General features: G+C 38.2%; 1 protein-coding gene across 1 annotated transcript in view; it reads left to right on the plus strand.

The window, feature by feature from the left end:
* EPC1 (enhancer of polycomb homolog 1) overlaps positions 1-24,080 on the plus strand; it is a 48,381-nt gene that overhangs the window by 15,267 nt on the left and 9,034 nt on the right. Inside the window, 10 exon segments of the mRNA XM_079300258.1 lie at positions 10,601-10,760; positions 12,688-12,833; positions 12,916-13,047; positions 13,049-13,123; positions 13,478-13,626; positions 14,923-15,079; positions 16,373-16,549; positions 16,661-16,750; positions 16,832-16,980; positions 18,082-18,434. Of these exon segments, the coding sequence (XP_079156384.1) occupies positions 10,601-10,760; positions 12,688-12,833; positions 12,916-13,047; positions 13,049-13,123; positions 13,478-13,626; positions 14,923-15,079; positions 16,373-16,549; positions 16,661-16,750; positions 16,832-16,980; positions 18,082-18,434 (1,588 nt within the window).

Here is a 24,080-nt window from a genome sequence, read left to right on the forward strand (position 1 = left end):
GCTGCTCAGACCTCATGGCTTTGTTTGTCATTCCTGTCTTGATTGTGCTGTGTACTGCTGCCAGGTTGATTGGTGGATCCAGACTGAGATGTGTCTGAACTGCAAAGGGAGAAGAGGCTTCGTTTAATGAGGGTCATTTGAAAATTGCAGCTGTAGAACAAAGCCTATGAAAGCAGTGATAGGCATTCTGGTTTTCATAGTTTATGTAGAAAACTTAAGAGAAATGTAAGTTTCACTCAGCTGAGTTGACTTCTTTCTAATTCTGCTGTTTGTTGCTATGTAGATTCTTATCTTAGCCTTTAACTTTGCCTGTTGCTATCCATAGTATTAGGTGTCAATTTAAAACTGGAGCAGTTGAGTTTCATGTCTGTGTTGGAGCACACAGCCCTGTGTGTATCTGCACATGGAAGAATAGTGAAACAGAATAGAAACTTGTTTGCAGCAACGTTGGGTTACCTTGTTGCTTATTATTCAGGTGACACTGCTCTTTTATCAGTGCTGAACAACCTTAACAGCAGTATCAACTCTCTGTAACTAATTAAAATATTGGAATCCAGGTGTAAGCTTTTGCCATGAAAAATTACCTGAGTTACAAGGTATTGCTAATGCACAGAAATGTTTTAAGCAAGTAGCAGGATAGATGCAGTGGTGTTTTTTAACTTGGAAACTTCATACAATTAGTCAACTAAAGAAATCATATCCACTACCAAAGTCCAAATGAGGGGAGAATAATTTTGCCATAAAGCTTTATTCAGACTGTTCTAAATGGCATTAATAGCTGAAAACTCTAAAAAAGGAAAGGTTAAATTACAAGAGCTGTTCTCATTCAGTTGTAGATTGTAGCCTGAAAGCTATATTCTTGTGAGCTGTATAAAATCTCAATTCACTTTGTGTTACAGTGTGATTTCAGTGTGGAGCTCATGCCCTGGACATGTATTTACATACTACATTAAAAGCATTGTAATGTAGTCTTTAGAATCCTTTATTTAAGAGAAAATTTCTTTGTTTACTGTAGATGACTGAAATAGTTTTCATTCATTGCATATAGCTGGAACAGCAGGCTGAGGTAAGGAAGGGGCTCTTGGACAAGTTTGCAGTAAAGTCTGGTGTAATGAGCTGAACTGGTTTAAATGTTTGTAGTGTGAAGAGGCAGTTGCAGTGTTTTCCTAGAGTTTGTTCTGGTTTTTGCATTACCTGTGAGCTGATTTAGGAGAACAAGACTTGCCTAAGAGTAGGTTCCCTTCTCTCTGAGGTCTGTGGGTTACAAGGCTGCCTAGGCTGAGGGGTTCATGAGAGCCAGAGAGATTACAGAGCAATGGATGGGTGTGGGGAGATGGTTTAGTGCCTTCAGCCAGTTTTGAGTTTGTGCAATTCCTAAGCAAAATACTTGAAATTGATACCAAGGCCTGTGCTTCTGAAAGTATGTTGTTCAGTGGCAGTTTGGCAGGCAGACAAGTGTTTTAGGTGGTCTGAATGGGATCTGTGCCTGGAATGACAGAGGTGCTAAATTATGTTTGTGAACTATACTGAATAATTAATGTATGTGTTAAATACTTGCATTTTCCTGATTTCTAGGGTTTCTAGGCTGTGTATCTTACCCTCTCTGGCTTGTTTTGAGCCAGTCTTGTTCATTTCTTCATCTCTGCCTGTCTGTTTTGCACAATAATTTAAAACATAAAACTGATTTCTCATTAACTTATCAAGAATAGCAGGTGAAAATTTCCTGTAAGTTGTAATTGATTTGCTGCTGGGAGTCCACAAATACAGAAGCAAGATTTTGTCCAGTGTAAGGATAGACTCTTTCCATGCTCTTAGAAATGTCTGATTTGAACATGGGGAAAGTAGTCTACTACAGTGCTCATGATGGTGTGGCTGATCTCATTTCTGACCAGTGTTCTAGAGGAAAGTCTAATAGTTACCAAGGGTGTTTTGATACTTTGTTAATTATACACCTATGCATTTTTAGAAATAAATTACATCCCATTTTCACTGAGTAATTGCTATTTAAATCTATGCAACTATTTTAAGTTGGCATTTTTACCAGAGATTTAATTATTACAGTGATTACAGTAGAATCCTTCTTAACTGACTACTCAAGAATCTGACATCAGTTGATAACAGAAGTGACCTCCATAGTTTTCTTCCATGATGGGACAGTTTTAGACTCTGCTGTAAAAAGAAAGCATTTTCTTTACTGCCTAGAATGATTCAGGCCATTAAGAGATCTTGGCAGAAGAGCTTCAGAAGGGAAGATCTAAAGCCGTGTGGTTTGGGTGAATCTGCAGGCAGCTTCAGTTGATACAAGGTGTTCACCGTGTGTCCATATGCACTGAGAGCCATAATAAAAGGAGGGCTGCAATTGTTTGTGGGCCAGATGAGGGGCAGAAGTGATCTGCTGTCTTCCTTAGGATCCATCATAGGTAGAGCAAGAAAGGCTGCTTTCCTGACCCAGCATTTCTGTCCTGTTTTGATCATATGTGCTTCTTGTGACCAACTATTGCTAATACTTGCACGACATTCATATACTTGAGTTCAAGGGGGTCAGAGCTGCAGTTATGCTTACCAACAAAACTATTGCCTTGCCCTTACCAGAGGCCAGATCTATCGGCTGTTATTCAGGAGTTGGCTTCTGGGTCTCAGTTAAGGATCAGTATAACTGGGAGTCGGATCTTGTGCCAGAATACCCATTGAAGACTTATGTGCATTGCAAGGCAGACTCAGGTTGCCCTCATCAGTATGACTTCGGTCAGGTTTGGAACTTTTCAGCAGCTGTTGTTTGGAAACAAGTGCTGTAATAAACTTGTTGGAATGTCTTTGTTTTGCAAGTAGTTGGGTGTGACTGCATCTGCATGTGAGGAGCTAAAGAAGTGTGTGGTATGTTACTGTGCTAAGCGCTTCTGTAATAACCTGTGGAGCTGCTGTTCAGAACAACTTAGCACTTTTGCTGTCAGTCATACTAAAAATCACTAGAGCCACTTTCTGCCCTGAAGGTAAGAGTAGTGCAAATGAAGTATCTCTGAACAGTTTGCATTGATTTAAGATGGCTTCTGTGTTCTGGCTTGCATTCTCATTCTCTTGCAGCATTGTTGGTGCTTGCCTGTCTCTGGGTAAGCTTTTTCTATTATGGTGGCATTTAACTGCCTTTGAGTCCCACAGAAACATATTTCCAGTGCCTGAATTGGTTCTAGGAAGTGAGAAGGATTTACATGAATACAGAATAAGGCATGGCATTAAAAAAATAGACTTAATTGTTTTGCACATAATTTTCTGATATTACTCTTTAAGTTCCTCCTAATCTTGGATATAAATTATGTCTGATGAGTAAGTTACAGGACAGATAAGATCTGGTAACAGGAGGAGAAGTTGAAGAAAATGAGCCAGTTCAAGTGTTTTATTCTTTTGTCATGTTTGTGGGCAGATTTATTGAATTGAGTCTGTAGACAGATTTTCTCTACTGTAACTTGACCATCACACTTTCAAGAGGCAGTCTTTCCTGATCATGCAGGTTACTGAGATTTTTATATGGCTGAGGGACTGGATGTATATCCTGAACAAGCAGAGGTGGAGGTTGAAGAGCGATTTGTGTGCTTCAGCAGTCCCTACTGTATGTTTTGGAGTGAGTTTAATTGAAAGGTCTTGGTCTGCAGCAGGGTCTCGGAGCATCTTTGCTGTGTTTTCCTCCACTGCCCTTCTACCAGTAACCATTGTTGATGTGAGAACCTTCATCATCTCTGTGTATTTAGCAGCCAAAAATATCTGCCCTGTAAGCCTGGAATCGGGTTGCTCATGCACCAGTTTACCACCTCTTATGACACGATGAACAACTTCTGTTCTTTTTCAGTTCCTAATTTTTTCTCATTTGATCTTAATTATAGAGTAACGTGTTTGTTTCAAATTTTGTGATTTTGTTGGATTTTTTGTGTGTATTTAGAGGTTTTTTTGGACCATGAGCTACTAGGAGGTAAAATGTGTATTAAAAGACAGGTCTAGGAGTTTGTATGGCCTTGATTGTGTGTCAGCTGTAATTTATTCCAGTGTAACTGCTGTGAACCTAATGCCTCTTGACAACTGTCTATGGAAACTGGTACCCCTTTCAGTTCTTGCACCTTAAACATTGTGAGTGCTGTGAAATGGTAGCCTTGGGAAAGCACTTCTGTCAGGGATGGATGTGAGAGGCTTTTGCCCAGTTCCTACTGATGTAAATCAGCAGTTCTGCAAAGAGCAGTAGATGGGCGTGGTTTGCCTTAGTTCCCAGTAATGACACAAATCAGTTGTAATTTTTGTATAGGTTTTGTTCCAGTGGCAAAGATGTGATTCTGATCTGTACATGTTTTTTAGAAGTACCAGTACTTTTAAAAACTTTCTGCTTGTCCACCCCACCTTTTGCTACCCCAGCAAAGACACCACTCCCTTGCTTAGGGTAGACTTGGAGTATTGGGAGACTTTCTGTTCTTCACACTGGACTTGACAGCTGCCTCTTTTGGTACTTTGCATAAGCAATGTGCTTAAATTATTATTTCTGAGAGCTCTGAAATAATTGGAGAAATTATTTGAGGAAACAATCAAATTATAAAAAAAGTGATTTTTTTCCTTTATTTCTTGAGAAGATGCACTTATTGCTACTGCAGTAATATTTCCCAGTTGCCTTTTTAAGGGGATAATACGCATTCTGTCCCTTTGGTTTGTTCAACTGTAATGACAGGCTATGTCAGTCTTTTAATGCCTTGTGCTGTGGTTGTCTTACTTGGAATATGGTCTCCAGCGTGTACTGCAGAGTAGATATTTTGTCAAAGAAGCCTCTGTGCCCTCTGTAAGTGCCAGTTTTCTTTTAGAAACTATAACTAACTGAAAATCCCATAGTCATGTTGCCAAAAATTTAAGTAGTATTACCAAAATATGAAAGGAAGCTCTCAGTTGTTGTACTTCTGCTTGCAGGCAGGGGTGCCTGCTGGTAGTCAGGTTGAACCACAGTCACAGAATCCTTTCTTTTGTGTTCTAATTATTGTAATTTAGATTTTTTTAAATGTACTGTGCTACAAATGCATCAAATAGCCAAATACTGAACTTGTGACGAAGAATTAGCCCTATATGCTTGCGTTATCATTTGAGAGATGCTGTACTGCCCCACTGCAAAGCAGCACTGACCACAAGTTCCAGGTCCTTCAGGCTGTAATGAGAGCTGCACTGCTGTGTTTTGATTCCCCTCCTGCCTTTGTTGCTGTCAACTTGCTTTAGATTGTTCTTTCACTCTTTGATGTTTTGGAGCATGTATGATGATACTGGTGTGCAGTAGGAGTGGATACAAGAGACAAACTTGATGTCTTAAAATAATAGGAAGACCACAGAATGACAAATTGTGCCAATGCATAATTTTGCTTATGAAATGGCATCATACTTTATTACATTCTAAATCTCTCTTGACACAGCATCTAGCTGTTCCCTCAGGTCCTGTCACTTGTCACCGGAGAAGAGAGATCAGTGCCTGTCCTTCAGTTCATGCTTCTGGCTGAGTGTTACAAAAAGTGATGAAGCTGCTCCTTTCCTGAGACACCCTCTATCTCTGAGCTGAGCGCTCCCACTGTATCCCTTTTTTGTTGGGATTATCAGACCACATGGTGAGCCAGTATAGGATGCTAACCTGATGGAAAACTAACTTGGGGGCTGGGAGGAGTGAGCAGATTTTTAGGGTTTTAGTGTATGAACTCCTTATTTTTTTTAACACAAATTTGGCTGAGGTTTAGTAAAACATAAAAGGAATGAAGTTTGAGGAACAGTACCATTGTTCTGAAATGACTGGATCAAATTAGCATTACAGCACTCCTGAAGTTGTAATTATAACAGCATTCTATGTCAGGCAGAGAAAGCAACTGAAAATGAAAGGTTTTCTGGATATAAGCACAACTAATAGGTTGAAAATAGTTAAATGTAGAAGTGCAAAGCAGTTTCAGGGAGAATAAACTACCTTCAATAAGTACATGTTGTGAAATGGTATGAAAAGATCCAAGGGAAGCAAGCTGGGATAGAAAGGGAAAAATTTCGAGGTAGCTTACTGTGGTGTTAAGCAGTTCAGGCTGAGTGTTTTTGTGAAACAAAGCAGGTGCTTCAATGTTGTTTGAATCAGAAGGGTACCTTAAGGAAGAAATGTAACTACACTGAAAGTGGGAACTCATTAATAGGGACAAATAATATGTGAACAATTCATATTTACATGTAAGGTGTATCTTGAAAGAAGGAACAAGGTGAGATCCATCTAGCAATGAAAGTGTAGAATAAGACGAGAATATTCTGTGAATATTTGTAGTAAGAGGAAGTTTTTCTTGATTGTACTTGATACTGAGGTGGTTGAAATGTTTGAGTCTTAGTGGGGTTTTTTTGTTCTTGGTATTCATTTTAAAGAGACTTTTTAAATTTAGTGAAGCAGTTAAACCAGTGTAATGGCTAACTGCTACCAGAGGAAATTGTCTTTCACTCTTCTGCATTTCCCCACTGCTTTGCATAAACCCACCCAGGCAGTTCAGGGAGGCAATTTTTCAGATGACTAATGGTTTTCAGGGGAAATAACAGGATAGTGATGGCTTTTTGTGGATTTGGTTCCCTAAGCTGTCATCGTAGATTCAGTCTGACATAAGGCTGTGGTAGTATGGAGAATGACAGCAAGAGGCACAAGACTGAACCTTGTGGTGGTGGCTGTTAGATAAGTTTCATTCTAACATGACTAATTACAGCCTTTGAACTTGACTAACCCGTCTGAAATTCATGCCAGGAATTTAAAGAAACAGTCTGGAATAATTTTACAGCTATTTAAGAACTTCAGAGGGGCAGATGATATTTGAGGAGAAAAGAGTAAAGGCACTAAACTGTGTTTTATTTGTAAAAAAAAAAAAAAAAATCCCCACCCCAGAACAAAATCCCAATGCAAAACCTCCTAACAGTCAACTGTTGAAGAACTTATTACAAACAAGTTATCTTACCCACAATTCCTAGAGGAATATGGATCATGTAAATTATTTGGCCCTGGTGATGACCTGGAAGATACCAATCTCTATGAATACCTAATAAGAGATTTTCAAGAACAAACCCCAGTTAACCCAGTTGAGCTTCTTTTTGTGGCAGGGCCTAATGGATAGTGGTATAAAAAAAAGCTTTTTGATGCTGCTGTGTTATGCAGTTGTGTAGTATAAATAAATCTGCTTGGAAAACTGTATAAATAGATGGACAGACAAAATAAAAACATTTGTTGAATTTCCTGGTCGGTCTGTCTTTAAATGCCAGGTGATGTTTTCAGGAATGACTGGGACTACAGTATCTACATAACAAATCTTCCTTTAACATGAAGAGCAGCCAGAAAGTTTGATTAGGGTTTGAATTTAAAATCATTCTGACAAATTGAGGAAACCACTGCATTTTTAGATGGAAAGCCATGGATTCAAATGAATGAGGTGTTGCGTCTTGGTGGGAGTAATCAGATGTGCAATCACAGTGGAGAATAGAAACTGTATGCTGTAGTGTGTTAGTTAATAGTAGATATTTAACATGCTTTCTTCTTAAGAATTACTGCTTTCCAAGTTAACAATTGCACCTGATTTATATGTATTACTGTCATAGTTTAACATAGCTTCTCTTTAGTTAAAGAGTAAATCCATCAGTTATGGAAGTGATCCTCTGTGAGGACTGCCAGCAGTTCCTCTGGTCCCAACAGAACCAGTCAGCTGGCTAGTTTTGAATATGGACACACTGTTAAACCACTTGAGAAAGCTGAACACGCCTTTGTGAAATCACATTTAAAAATGAGCAAGCTCCAGGAACTTTGGTTCTGTTTTTTGAACAGGTGACTGGACACTGTCTGGGCCAGGCCCCACTCTGCAGCATGGCTCAGCTGTATCGGGTGAGATACTGACCATTTCAGTGCACAGATGAAACTTGCAGACATCAATCCTCTCGAGTGAGAGAAAAGGAAAGGGTTAAGACACATAAGAGATCAGTGAAGGAGGAGTCAAATCCCAGATGGCAGGAGAGTGAGGAGATGCCTTAGTCGTGGGCTGAAATTCTCTTGTAAGGCTATGGTGAAGATACATAATTGTTGTGTCAGACATTTTTTTCCCCTTGTAACTCTTGGTATGCATTGGGGGATGTAGTGTTCTAACCACAGCCATGAGTAGAGGCACTGGTGTTGAAGCAAGCAGATGTGGAAGTATCTGTGATCCAGTGCAATACTTGAGCAGAGAGAGATGAGAGACCTTGCCCCAGGGATGGAAGAGGAGAACTTTTGTTTCTATACTAGGACAGCTCACCCTTAAAATTGCACCCTGATAAGCTGGGATGACCTGTGGTGGTAGTTGTGGGAAGACTACCAAACTGTGGGAGGGACTTCATGATTGCAGATTGCCAGGTGGCTGCTATTTGTTAAAATTAAAACGATGAGACAACTGTTTCTTTTGGAAGAGTCTCCATGGTATGGCAGGAGAGACTCCTCTACCTAAGTGAACTGAAGAAAGATGGATTTAGAAGTGGTAAATGACTGAAAATGGCAAATTTTGTCTTTTATGTTGTCAGTGGGAAGGGAAAGAAGAGTTGAGAAGTGTTCTGAAGATTTATTCTGATTCTTCTTATTCTTCTTTTAGTTCTGTTAATAAAGGGGGTTTTTTAATACTCTTTAAAGTTTTGAGTCTGTTTTTGCCCTTCTCCTAATCCTTATCTCACAACAGAAAATGAGTAAATAATTCCAGTGAGTGCACTGGTGTTGGGCCAGCACTCAACCCACCTCAATTACCAGGACAGAGAGAGATGCTGAGCCACTGGCTGAGGTACTGAAATTGGGGGCATGTTGCTCTTGTGGATTTGTCCAAATAAATGAAAGCTTTGATGCATGAAGGTGTAAGGAGAAGTTGCTTTGTCTGCTTAGTGTTTTGTGTTCAGTGGAGTATCTCTTGAGGTGAATTGAAATCAATATGAACAGCAGGTTAACTTTTTTTGGTGGGGGAAATTTTATCTAGTTGCTTTTCATAATATATGGCTCTGCTAAGACTGTTCACATCCTGCATATTTTTGTAATTGAGATGAAAGGCAAAACCGTGATTTGTGCTTCTATTTTAAGAGTGCTGTTAAGATTTCTTTGAATACAGACAACTTAAACCTGTTAGTAAAGAAGTATAGGCTACTTACTAGTTGTGTCCGTATCAGGTGGATCAGAGAAATTGGAATCTTAATTTAGTGTATAGCATCCTTTTCTCTGAAATTAAGCATTTTTTGGTGTTTAGAAGCACAAGCTAGGATAAACATACCAGGAACCTTAATATTATAAAACCACTAAATGTTTGCTTGACTGATAGAACATTGTCTATTATTATGCATTTGTTGCAGAATCCTGCTGGACTATATGAAGATAAAGCTTAATTCCCTGTTAGGCAACAAGTTGTAGCTGTGTAATCCTGAAGAATGATTACAGTTTACAAAATACTGAGGTGTCTGACAGCAGTAGTTCACTAAAAGGTAGAAAACAAGTTACTTTGTCCATACTCCACCTTGTCGTGTGCCTGGACTTAACAAATGCTGCAGGTCAAAAGCAGTGCAGGGAGTTCTGCTTGCAATTCTGCTATGCCTTATTCACCTGATTGGTCTCTTTTTGTGAAGAAACTTTTTAACCTGAGGACAGATGTGAAATAATGTCTGCAGCTTGTGTGAAGATAGGATCCAATCCTGTGAATTCTTTTAGCAGAATTGCGTGTTAGGATACAGTTGATTTTCAGGCTGCATGAACTTCGCAGTTTATAGTAAAACCTGTTTTATAATCTTGATTTTTTTTTTTTTTTTTTTTAAAGTTTAGAGAGGTCTTAATTGCCCTTATTGTACCAAAGTAATTAAACTAAAGTCAGACAACCAAAGGTGTGGATGAGATCATATAGATGAACATCACACATTCAGTGTTAAAACAAACTATCACTGCTACCCTTTTCTGCAGTTCCTGCTTTCGAGTATTTCAGTAATCTGATTTATAGCATCTCACTGGGAGATGTATTGGCATAACTATGGTAGCACTGGTTTACTGAGCATCTGGAGAGGAACAGAATAGATACCTGAGAAACCATCGCTGCTAATAAGGAAAGAATACCTTGTTTGTATTGTCAGTAAATCAGTAATAGACGTGCACACATCTGGCTGTGTGGGTTTCTGTTAGTAACTGTATGAACCCTGCTGGTGCTACTCACTGTCTTAACAGAACTATGGAGAGAGTGGGCTCCATTTTTACTGGTTTTTGGCGGATTAGGAGAAGGAAAGGGAGGATAATGGGAGGCATTACAATAAATAAGAACATCTTCAGGAGTCATTCACTAGGTAAAAATCGTTGCTGTTCATTGCAGTGATGGCAAGGGCTCCTGTCTGGTTGCCTGTCATTCCTGGCAGTAAGGGGCCGAGGCGAGTGCCGAGTAGCACTGGAGGGGGCGCAGCGCCACCTGCCGGGGAGCGCTCCGGCCTGGGCAGCGCCTCCAGCTCCGGGCTCTGGAGTGAGAGCCTTTGCAGAGAAATACACCTCCTTCAGCCTGAGCCGCGCTGAGCTCTGGAAATATTTTCTCACGTTTTCTTTTCACTTTTTTATTTATAGGAACATCATTTGCAGCGGGCTATCTCAGCACAGCAAGTCTATGGAGAGAAGAGGGATAACATGGTTATACCGGTTCCAGAAGCGGAAAGTAATATTGCATACTATGAATCTATATACCCTGGAGAATTTAAAATGCCAAAGCAGCTGATTCACATACAGCGTAAGTAAAGTAACTCATTCATTGAAGTCTGCATTGAGTCTGCTTTGTCCAGGCAGCAGCTGACAGAACGAGAGGACCCAGTCTTAAGCTGTACCAAGGGAAATATAGGTTGGATATTAGGAATTTTTTTTTTTTTTTAACAGAAATAGTGACAAAGTACTGGAATTGTCTGCCTAGGGAGATGGTGGAGTCACCATCCCTGGGTGTATTTAGAAGATGAATGTGCATGTTGGCACTTGGTGCCATGGTCTAATTGTGGTGTTAGGGAATGGGTTGGATTCAATGATCTTGACATTCTCTTCCAGCTTAGTGATTCTGTGAGAATTTAATTTTGTAGTAGTTAAGACATTATTCAAAAATGTCTGTTGAGCTTTCATCAAGACTGACTTCTGGAAATTAATTTTTTCAACATGTTGAAAAATACTACTTGCTAAAGAAGTACATTTAATTTTTGTTCTGTAGTAACAGTTTGGAGGGAAATTTAGATTTGTTGGCAAGCACAGACACAAATCTACTTAGAGGAAAATACATAGTGCATAGCTAAGAAACACAATATTCTGAAGCATCTCCAGGATAAAATGGCAGTAGAGTGGATTGGGAAGCCAACCAAAAATGACAATAGCAGTAAAAGTGTTTGCCTATGCCTGGTACAAGTATTCTACATCTAAAAGCAGATGGGGTTTGATATCACTGATGATTTGCAAATTTATTGTGGTTTTGTTTTTGTTGGAAGATAGCAACTATTTGCTGTGTGAGCACCACATTACTTCAGATAACTTTGGAAAAAAATTTGAAAATACGGTCTGTTGAACAATTCTCTTGCATGGTATAAAATTTAAAAAGTAGTATCTGTGCTATGTAAACATAACTCATGCCTAATTTGCTTGCTTAAATGCTAGACTTCTATGTCATTCTGAGCCTCAGTAATGGTTTAAAATATTTGAATTGTAAAATAGTGTGGGATGGAAGGGGCCTTTAATGATCTTCTAGGTCCAAGCTCCCTGCAGTGAGAGGGGGGGGTTCAATTTTGTCAAGTTGCTCAGAGCCTGGTCCATCCTGACTATGGATGTTCCCAGATATGGCATCCACCAACAGGGCAGCCTGTTCTAGTGTTTCACCACCCTCATTGTGAAAAAGTTCTTCCTTCCTACTTGTAGTCTTCCATGCTGATATTAAGGTTACACTTTTCATTTTTCAGCAGCTGGAATTGTGAATTCTAAGCTGCACTGTATTCTACCTGTTTATTAAAAATAGATGTGTTTTCACATGTGCACTTGGAAAGAAATCTGTGTCTCTTACCAACCACAGTAATTTTAATGAGACATGGGAGTGTTTCAAATGCAGATTGATGCATTTTTGTAGGATACTGTGGAAAACAGCTGTTTGCATTCTGCAAGACATTACATGTATTTAAAGATGTTTTGTTATATAGGTAGATCATGCTGGGCTAGTGTAGTCTGACTCACCTACGTCACAAAAATCATTGATGAAAATATGTTAAGATCATTGTAATACAGTCTGCACATGCTTTGCTGAGAGTGCCTTTGATATGTGTTTGGGCTGAAATCTGAAATGATACAATACATAAAACTCCAGAATTCTTGGCAGCATTGAAGATTTTAATGAATCTAAAAGTGTCTTACTGAAGCAGTGAGGCAGTAAGCTTTTAACTGGTTTGACCACTATGAAGTTTTCATTGTTTAACAAAACCATAACAAGTAGATGTCAACTGTTATGCATAATTTTTTACACAGTAATTTTTTTTAAGAAAAAACCTTGATGTTTACATCCATGTGGAAGTAGTATTAGTACAACATTCAAACAAATAATTTTGATTTTCTGTTGAGGTGTGGTGTGTGCTCTAGATGCTATTGGAAAAGAGCTTTTTTGTAGTAAAACTAACTTTAACTTTCACTGTATGATTTAGCTTTTAGTTTGGATGCTGAGCAGCCAGACTATGACTTGGATTCGGAAGATGAGATCTTTGTGAATAAGTTGAAGAAAAGAATGGACATCTCTCCTTTGCAATTTGAGGAGATGATAGACAGACTAGAAAAGGGCAGCGGTCAGCAGGTACAACGGTACTTTGAATAAAGAATTTGAAATACACCTCTGTATTACTGTATGAAAGTGACATGCTGGGTTTTGCATTTAGCCAGTCAGCCTGCAAGAGGCCAAGCTGTTGCTGAAGGAAGATGATGAATTGATCAGAGAAGTGTATGAGTACTGGATTAAAAAGAGGAAAAATTGTCGAGGTCCTTCACTTATCCCAGCAGTGAAGCAGGAAAAAACGAGATGGCTCCAGCACAAATGATCCTTATGTTGCTTTTAGAAGGCGAACAGAAAAGATGCAGACACGTAAAGTAAGTATATCAGTGCCTCCCTCAGTTTTTCTTTCTTTTCATACTCCCTCTTTCAAAAAGTTGCTTATATAAAGAAGCAATTTGCAATGTACGATTATAATAAAAAACTGAATGTTTTCTTCTTAATTTGTAAGGGCAAAAAATACAAAACTACTTTAGTCCAACTATTAAATGAAAGTTTATATTCACTTTTTCACTCAATTTTCTGTTAAACCTACTTAGGGTGTTGACAAGCTGTGTATCATTGATAACATGCACATGCTTCTTTAATATACCCAAGTATTTAGAACTTACTTTAATTCAGATTATTTAACTTAAATGATGTGGGGAAACACATATTTTGTGTATCTACAGAATCGAAAAAATGATGAAGCTTCTTATGAGAAGATGCTGAAGCTGCGGCGAGATCTGAGTCGTGCAGTAACCATCCTGGAGATGATAAAAAGGAGGGAAAAAAGCAAGAGAGAGTTGCTGCATTTAACACTGGAAATTATGGAAAAGAGGTAATGTTTGTTCAAAATTAGCTTTGGAAACTCCTTTTTATTTGGATTGCTGCAAATATTTGAACAGTGGGAGATTTTTACAGTAAGTTCAGACTGTTTCACATTTACAGGATAGCATGTTCATATTTGCCTATGAAATGTTAGGAAGTTGCTTATTATGTGAGAGTCATTGTCATACTAAGCTATATTGTTTTAATATGTGTGTAGATACTTTCAAATGTATATATTTACTCTGTATGTTATACCAGAAGAAAGATCATAGTTTCATCAAAGTCATTTGAAATTGTGTGTTAAGTATGTAGATTAAAGAAATTCCAGTTATTTTTTAAGGTGACTTTCAATCATTACCATTCTTATTTGACTTCATGATCTCTATTCTGTGCTAAAAAAGCTTGATCTAATACCCTCTTGAGGAAAACACGCATTTCATAGAGTATTAAATGTGAGAGTCATCTCCAGCTAGTTCTTTTGCCATCCTGTTGATTATCTGTGCTGTGGGCCAAATGCTCCTGCAAGTGTCACTTTCCCAATTGACTGAGGATCACAATTGCAGTGTGGAGTTGTCCTTGAGGTGATACTTACAATCTGAGCTTTTCTAGCCTAAGTATCCATGCTTGAAAGCAAATGTTCCAAGGCACTACCTTAAAACTGCAAAACTGACTTTTTAGTCTAGTTTTTTAGGAAGATGAGCTGAACTGGCTCTACCAGGGCACTTCCTTTAAGCCCTGAACATTTTCAGCAGAAACAGAGGGGGGAGAAGTCATGACTATTTTTCCTGTTGCTTTTTAAAGAAAATAAGCCACTGAATAGAGGAAAGACTAATAGCTCAGTCATACTAGAGAACTGCATTTCAACTCAGCATTTGTCATGTGAAATTACATTGAAATGTAATGTTTCATGGATCTACTTACTGAAAATACTCCATAACATAAAACAAGGAAGATTCATGAATAATACAATCTGCTTCACTGTTTAAAACTTTGAGTGATAAATGTGATAAATTGTTTGAATGGTACCAGTCCCCAAGGAAGGGGGTGGGTAACCCTCTCCTTTTCTATACAGTATTACCTTTTGAAGATGTTTTACAGAGTAGTTGTCCTTTTTTATCCATCAGCATTATTCATTGCAATGAATTTTCTATGTTATTAATCTCCTTCTCTGGAATAATACTTTTTGCACTTCTTGCAGGTGTACTGGATATCCCTTTACCCCTAGTTGCAGGCATTAGTTTGTGTTTCTCAATTTTTTACCAGATGGACATTGTATTCCAACAAATAAAATTTATTGTGATTTCAGGTATAATTTGGGTGACTACAGTGGAGAGATCATGTCTGAAGTCATGGCACAGCGACAGCCGCTTAAACCCACCTATGCTATTCCCATCATTCCTGTGACTAACAGCAGTTCTTTTAAACACCAAGAAGCTATGGAACTGAAAGAATATAAAGTCAAAGTAAGTAATGTCAATAACAGAGTTACTGTTTGTGCTGTGAAGTATACAAAATACCATTTTAGGATTGGAGAAGGGAGGAAGCTTTTTGGAACTGGCAATAGGGTAGCAAAGCTGCAAGTAAAATAAAATGGCTTTGTTCTGTTTCAAGGATAACAGATTGCCAGCATTCCTTAAGACAGAAATAAAGGAGGTACAGACAAATTACAGATAAAAGAACACATGCATGTGTTTTTATTCAGGAAGATGGAAACGTTTTTCTTTATTGCTGTCCATTAAGTTAGGATGTCCTGAACAAAACTCTATTTGTTATCATTAGACATTGTACAAAGATAGAACTAATGATGTGAATGCTTTGTATTATGTTACACTATGTAGTTATGTTAATATAGAGGGTTGGGCTTTATTTTGTTTCTAAAATATGATCCATTGATAATTCTCCCCTTGCTGTATATCTTTGGTTTCACATTTAAGTAGAACATCAAGTGATCTTATTTGATTTAGACAGCTGACAAGTACTTTTCTCCCTGCAGGCTTTAATTTTGTGTCATACAAACCATAGCTACAGTGCGAACAACTGAGCATGTTAAATAGGTCAGGTAACACAGGATAAATGCTGAGGTATAATTTGAATTTTAAACCAAGGCAATTTGTAACTGAGGAATATCCAGAGGCTGTTCTGAATTTGACAAGGTGGCTTGAACCAGTGAATTCTTCTACTGGTAGTGAAGCATCGTCCTTGTGATTGCTAGTGTGTACTGCTTATCAGTGATACTGGATCAGTGCAGTGTCTCACAGCTTGAAAATTTGGGAAATAATCTTAAACTTGATTTTGCATAATGGGGGAAAATATGTTTAATTTTTAGGGACTTTTGCAAGATTATAGGTATCTTTGAGAAGTCTATTTTTGCCTTCAGAGCATTGCTTGATACTTAATAATACCCTGACACTGCATAAATGGCTATCAATTAAAAATGCTAGGAAGTAAGAAAGGTGCCTCATGGAGATCATGATATATATTTTGGTCTCCTTCTCCAAAGTAGTACTGTTAACTTAATTGCTAGTGAGTTACCTAGCACAAATTGAGCAAACAGTGCTTGATTCCATGTTGTCTGTTCAGTGTTTCAGTTACTGGAAATGAAATACCGACACTCTGAAATTACTTCATGTTCTACTGTGAACATGGTAGAGAGATGAGTTCATGTCGTTAATTTGCTTACACAGGTACTTAAACTCTTGTTTTAATGTAATTTTCTCCTATGAGTAACTTTGCACTTGCTTTTATTTTTCGTGTAGCAAGATAAACCTGATGTTATTAGACCCAAAAGAAAGTATGAGAAGAAGCCAAAAGTCTTACCTTCGTCTGCTGCTGCTACTCCTCAACAGACAAGTCCTGCTGCACTGCCAGTCTTTAATGCTAAAGATCTGAATCAGTATGATTTTCCTAGCTCAGATGATGAACCTCTTTCCCAGGTAGGACCTCTGGTGTTCTGTGCTGCACTTTGGGAAAGAGCAGAAGTAAAACTCAGGAATTTCCTAATACCTTTCCTCATACACTGCTGTCTCCTCATCCCCTCTTTGAAGGTTTTGTCTGGTTCTTCGGAGGCTGAGGAAGAAAATGATCCCGATGGTCCTTTTGCCTTCCGTAGGAAAGCAGGCTGTCAGTACTATGCTGTAAGTAGAATTTCCTTGTGCATTGTAAAACAGTGTCATTGTGTGCAAACATTGTGTTTAATTGCTTAAAATTATTTTAAGCCTCATTTAGACCAACCTGGCAACTGGCCGTGGAGTAGCCCTAAGGAGGGAAGATTAGGAGATGTGCGATACAGATACTGCTTAACCACCCTCACTGTACCCCAGAGGTGTATTGGGTTTGCACGAAGGCGGGTTGGCCGTGGTGGAAGGTAAGTGCTGTGTAATTGTCGCTGGTTTTAAAAAAAAAATCAAACTAGTAATATGCAAAGAAGAACAAAATCTAAAAAAACCCCAAAACCTAAAAAAATGGAGATATCACAGGGAGATTAGCTGGCTAATGTTTCCATTTTTGTTTTGCACTAGTGGAAGCTGTTCTAGTAATGTTTTCTTAAATTGTTCTAGGGGATTTTTTTTGCTTGCACTCCCAATTTTTGACAAAGATGCATGTGTATCTTCAGTTGTGGTTGGTTTGTTTTTAAGTTATTTGCATAGCCATCCTTAAATAGTAGCATTTCAAGATAGCAAAAATTGTATTTTGCAAAAAATGCTTTTCAGAGTTTAGACAGTGTAGTGGTTTGGGGAGAGGTGCTTAGGAATGATAACAGTTGCTTTTCAAGTATCATTAAAAATATCAAATAATTACTTATTTCAGGCCTTTTGCTTTTAAGAATCTTTACTGTCAACAATTAATAAGCAGTTGAGTGTATAAGTATGTGATGTCTTTAAGAAAATAGTACAATTCTATTAAGTTTTTATTAAAAGTAAGGATGTGAGTTGCCTTTTAAATTTATTCTTAGCACCTCTTCACATGTTAGTAAGCCAGCTTGCCCAGTCAGCAAAGTTGGAATGAGGTGATGGCTCTTACTTGGATTTTTGCAGGGAGAATTTGGAAGTTAACGTGTGGCATCCCTACTGCTTTAGAATGGTTGTAGGTATAGTCAGTATGTTTGGGAGTAAGGCTTTGGAAATGAAGTTACTTTAGGAGGACATACGAATCACTTTTTACTTAAGCAGTGTTATTCTCTAGGTCTTTTGTCTTGCTTTAATTCTATGTTGTTGAAGTATCTTTAATATATGAGTGATATTGTACCTCAGCTCTTCTTCAGACAGTAGAAGTTAGAATATACCTGATGCACTACTTACTGGGAAATAATAGATGGTTGTGGGCTGTGTCAGGGGAGTGTGTGTGTGTTGGCTTGCTCTAGAACACTTCTGTGTTGCTTTTTCTATCCCTTTGTTGTCCACAAGCACACATCAAGCCGATGACTTTGTTGCCTCTGTTTAATTGTGCTTTGTTCCCCTGGTTTTAGGGTGCTACTAGACAGAGCGCATTCGGACTACGATAATGCATTTCATCATCTGGACTCGGAAAGGCTTTCCTCATCGCAACACTCTTCAATCAGTCAATTTGCCAATACCTCAGAAACAAATACCTCGGACAAATCTTTCTCAAAAGACCTCAGTCAGATACTAGTCAATATCAAATCATGTAGATGGCGGCATTTTAGGCCTCGGACACCATCCCTACATGACAGTGACAATGATGAACTCTCCTGTAGGAAATTGTACAGGGGTTTAAATCGAACAGGCACAGCACAACCCGGGACCCAGACATGCAGTACCTCTATACAAAGTAAAAGTAGCAGTGGTTCAGCACATATTGGTATGTTTATTTTTACAAACTTGCTTCTAGAAGTTTTAAACTTATGTCGAAAAGTCCAGAATATCTTTAGGTCATCCATACTTTACATTGTGATCAATTTTGATGGCAACAGGCCTTTTTCAAGTGTATCTTTGTTTTGGCTACATTGAATTTACTTGCATTTATTGCTAACAGTAGTGCACTGCATCTGAGATTTCTACAACTGCTACAGTGGTATGTAATTACAATTTTGGAAATACCAAAGTTGACAAAACAGTATTATGTAGGGTTTAAGTTGACTGAATATTTGGATTCTTTGAAATTAAAAATACGTTAATTGAGATGCTGATATAAATATTATGTACCAAATTTTTTCTAGTACAAGGTGTGGCACTGATGCGAAATGTTTAGGTAAAATGTTTGTATTTAATATCCCAGCATGCTATGAATTCTTACTTGAACTAAAATGAACTCAAATGCCATTTCCCAGCCAAGAAGTACCCAGCCCACCCTCATTGATGCATCTGCTTGTGCTTAGCAAAACTCTTAGACTAATCACCTCTACATATTGTCAGCAAGTGGCAGATTACATCTTATAGAGAACCTAATTACAGATTTGAGGATCTGACTCTGAAAAAATGTGATGTGGTAGTGTTTTTGAATTGGAACACTATTGGATAGCATCACTCTTGCTTCTCACTGCAAGACTGGTATTTACGTGGTTAGACTGGAACTTACCAACTCATCAAAACTCATGAGTCATTTACTGTAAATGTCATCTTTTTTATACGTTAAGGTGATGTAATTTTTATAGGAAAAATACTTAGAAGTTCACCAAGGTTTTGTAAGGAGTCTCTAGAATCATATTTTCCTTGCCATTTTGAAATATGGCTTTGGAAATCAATCAGAAAACCTGAATAATGTAGGAGAGCGATGAGCAGAGATGCACATACCTAATAAACTAAGCAAGTTGTGTGTTGTTTTGGTGATTTACTTTAAAGACTGTTATGCTGGTATCAGGTAACCTTAATCTTCTGTTTGCCACTATATTATGTGCCTTCCCTCCTGTATCATGTTTTGAGGTTTTTCCTGAAAGTTCTTTTTCCTTGTATTTGTAAAGTTAGTGAGCAGCTTTGTTTGCTGTTTTATTTCATGCTTCCTCTCCATACTAGTGTAGGTCCTTGCCCTCATGCCCCTTTCTTTTTTCATTCTTCTTGTTGGAAATGTACTAGGGATAAAACTGGTGGTTCTTCTGGTTTGTGATCTTCGCTTTTGGTGTTTAAATTCTGCTCTTTTACTGGTCTAAATCAGTAAACCAAGCCCATAACTGAATGAGGGCATTCTCTGCCTGGTAGCCAGGCTGAACTCTGATAAATGGCAGCCAGATGATGTGTGTGAAAACAAAATTGTGTGTTGGATAGTCTGTAAATACACTGTAAATGCACTGTAAATACAGTGGGCAGTGCTTTACATTTGAAAATCATGTAGTCTTGAAATACTGGCTGATGGAGTTTAAAGCTCATGTCTGTGTGTCTGTATAAATAAACACACACACATCCTTTTAGAGTGTTTTTACCTTGAAATACATGGTAACGATATTTATCTACATAACTTGGGAATTAAATGCAGTTATTTATGTTGATGAGTTCCATAGAAGATTTTAATTGTGTGGTTATATATTGAAGCCTTTGGGAAAGTAATACCAGTGTAAGTACCTGGTATATTACATTCATTTGTGCTTGGAATTCTGTGGAGATTATTTAGTAGCTGTAAGAAATATTTAAGTATTCCAAGCTTTTCAAAATAAAAATAATGGGTTTAGTAATTTTATGGGGATTTGATATAGAAATTAAATGTTCAATAACAAAATATAGCTGTGTGAATTCATAGATACACTTCAAATTGGTTGGATAGTCACTTGTTATTAACATAACCAGGTAGATTGTATCCATATAATTATTTATAATCTTAATTGTGATTCTTGTAGCATTGGAGTGTATATGAGTCTGTGTGTATGTGGTGTACTGCTGATCACCTGTTCAGGCATGGGTTTATATAAGAAGCACAATCTGCTCCATCTTGTTACCCGTGTGGTTTTAGTGGGTTTTTTCCATTTTCCGAAAGGGTTCTGTGAGCTACGTTGTCTCTACAGATCACAGAGATCGCGTGTCTCGGGTACGAGTCTGACTTCTTCAAAGTGCCTGTCAGTGGGGGCTGCAGCTGCTGAGTTCTGTCTTTGTTCTTTCTGTAGCCAATACTGTAAAGAACCTCAGGTATCTAACAGACGAACTGACATTTTTGTAGTAAGTTACTATTGCAGCTTAACAACCCTGTAGGGTTTCCCTGTTCCTTTCTCTTAGTTGTTTTTAAGGCTGGGAGTTTGTTGTGGGTATGGATGTTTTAGGTTTGTTTCTATTTGCCTTTTACGTTTTTGAAGTGGCAATTGGTCTTTTGTCAGAAAATACTAATACATTTGTATTTTTGAAGTCATGTTATCCTTTCACTGCTATTGTGAGTTGTGGTCAAACTGTATTGGTTACTTTTAAGATGTTCATCCTGGGATTCTGTAGTGACCAGCAGAGGTGGTCACGTTGCCATGTTTGTGTGCCATCATATAGGTTTGGTTTTTTTTGTTTCTCTACTAAGAAAGTCTCAAGCGTTTTCTGTCTTGCATGGTGCAGACATGGTGTTGACATGGTGTTGACATGGAGCAGCTGCTGTGGGAAATATTTTTCTCGGGTCTGTTGTACATGGCCAGCATGCCCATGAAGTTGAGATGGTGTCTCAGGTCTTCTGTTATTAAGAGGATATGTTAAAAAAGCTGTGCTGTAACATACCATTTTCTGGCTACAGGGAACATGGATTTTCATACTTTTAATCAGAGGGAGGTTTCCCCAGAGCTGGGCATTTTATAAACATTTTGAAGTGCCTTTGATCCTGAAGAAATGCAGTTTATTCTGATTCTGTCTTTCAGAGTGCTCAGTATTAAGCATCTGTGGAAAGTTGTTGTACTGAGATTTTGTGTGTAAATCAGGAAGAGGTGTCTTAAAATCCCTTACAAGTTACCTAAACACTTGTAGTGTGCTGTAGGCTAGACTTTGGCAGCAGGAGTGAGTGGCCAAGTAGCATCACTTGTGAAGAGGGTGATTCCTTCTGATATTACAGAAGGAAGCTGAAATAGTATCCTTTGCCCTCTTATAAGAAGAGCTGATTAAAAGGTCTTTACACACGATATTCAGAACGCCACTAAAAAGGAAGCAAGACCATTAAAGCATTATTTTTGTGGAGAATTCACTTGTTCAGCAGCAGAATTACTTCAGTAGAGGATTCTGTATTGCTGGCAATATTGGGTTTCTCAGTTGTAATCTTCAGAGATGGAGATGGAGTGTTTGTGTCCCTTGTTGATTGATTGGTTCTGCCAGGCAAGTAGCAGTCTTTGACCTGCATCACATTAGAAACTGTGCTCTCTGCTAGAGGCTTTCTGTTAAATACATTGCATTCACATTTTTGAATGCTTGGGTCTCATAAACAAAAGTTAGACACACTAAAACTGCACACATATCATTCCATTTCAGCCTTGTGTTTAGGAAGCAGAGCAGACATACCTATCACTAGTGGAACACTGGAGCACTGGTTCCCAGGCTCTGCTAAGAGCAGGCAACAGTCTTGCATTCTGTTCCTTTCTGCCTTCATCACCCAGAAGCTGGATCACTTTGAAAACAGCATCTAAAAGCTGGCAGGGCTAAAGAGGCTGGCAGTTAACTAGAGCCCACACAGCTGAGCTGAGAAATCACTCTTTGAGAAGCAGCATTACTAAAAATTGTTAGGTTGTGTGTTTGGGACTGTAGGCATTACTATATATGAAATGCTGTGGGTATCCAGAATATAGTCAAATGCCTTGCATTTTCTTGTAAACTAGACATTTAGGTGATGGTTTTTTAACCCTTGTATCTGTAATATTCTTAACACTGCTCTGTGTTACCGTTTTTGCTTTTTAGAAATGCTTCTTTGACATTACAGGATAAACTTGGTGATGAATTTGTAATGGCTTTTTCCTGTCACTGGAATTTAATGGTCTGGACCCATCTGTGGCTGAGCTGTTGAGATCCTAGTTGAAAAGCAAAGTTCTCGAGAGCAACAGATGTTTATAGCTCATCTTAAACTTAGTTGAAGGAGAAAATATTAGAAGGAAAAGCTTCTTTAGTCTGGGAAATGTGGCTGTGGATGAAGGAAGAGTTGGTACTGTTTAAAACACCTGAGCACTTCCAGAGAATTCAAGACTTTGTAGTCTTCCTAGGTTTTCTCATTCAGTTTTGATTCAGTTGGAGTAAAACTTCACCCCGAAATGGAGGATCTCAGGGCTTGTGGAGCTGTTACACTTTGCATCCCATGCAAGGATGGTCACATTTGAAACTGCACAGTAAACAGTGTGTGCCCTAACTGGCATGTGACATTTTTGTGGAAACTCATTTTAAGAATAATGGGCAGACAAATAAAAGTACATAGGAAGTTTTCTGGCTTTCATTCAATGGGTAGTAAAAAATCCTTATTAATTATTTTCTGTCTTCTGCTGCCAAGAAGGGAGTGCATCTATAGACCTTATATCTAGTTTATCATCTCCACAGTTCTTATGTTAAGAGTTTGACCCTTCAGTTCTGTTGGACTGAAATAAAAAGCTCTTGTAGTAGTAGTCAAGGGCATAATGATTCATATTCTCATAGTATGTAATAATGCCATGTTTAAGTAAAACCAATCCTGAACTTCTTTTCAGAAAGTGAAACATCTTTGGGCCTGGTGCATGAAATACTAAATCATACTGATGGCTGTAAGTCTCTCCAGTCTTCTGAATTTACTGGTGAGAGCTTGCTATACAGTAGAAAATCTTTAACCAGGCAGTGTAAGCCAGATAACATCTCTCATAAGATAGAGATTTAAAAATATAATGTTCTGGATTACTTAGCATTGAGATTGATGTTTGTTTTGCATGCACTTTGGCATTAGTAACCACTAACTGTAGTCTTACACAGCAGGGATGTGGCACTCTCATGTATTTCCCTTAAGAAGACATTGTAACATGATATATCATCTTTCCACACACTTTGGCAGTTCTGTAGTTTATTGAATTTCTGAAAAAGCTTGGGAGCTTTAGTTAAGTGAACTTTCTTCAATTACCTGATCAAAACTGCCTCCACTGAAAGGATCATGGAATCTAGTATTCTATTAAATGGACTAGAGAAGTACTTTGAACCTAATGTAGTCTTAATGTTTCAGTTTCCCCACTGAAATACAATTTCTGCTCTTGAGAACAGATACTTGCTATGAAACGGCTTTTAACCTACTGTAATTTAAGTATCTAATTCTTAAAACATTTAACAGGACTGAAACACTTGTCAAAAGGTTTAATTATGCTGTTTGAGTCTCTCAGTATTAATTTTTTTAAAAAACTTTGTTAAGGAAAAACAAAAGCATACCTAGCAAGGTCATTGTGTTTACTCCACAAAGCTTGTTCAGTTTGCCTGGCAAATCTAGTGAGCATCTTCCATTCTGGAAATGGAAAGGAGTACCAGTAGAGGGACCAGGAGCTTACATATGGATTTTCTTCTTATACTCTCTGGGTTTTTTTAGGAAACTGGTCAGCTTTTAAAAAAGCCTGTTTTCATGCTTGAG

Source organism: Erithacus rubecula (assembly GCF_903797595.1).
Source record: "Erithacus rubecula genome assembly, chromosome: 3".
Classification (NCBI taxonomy): Eukaryota; Metazoa; Chordata; class Aves; order Passeriformes; family Muscicapidae; genus Erithacus; species Erithacus rubecula.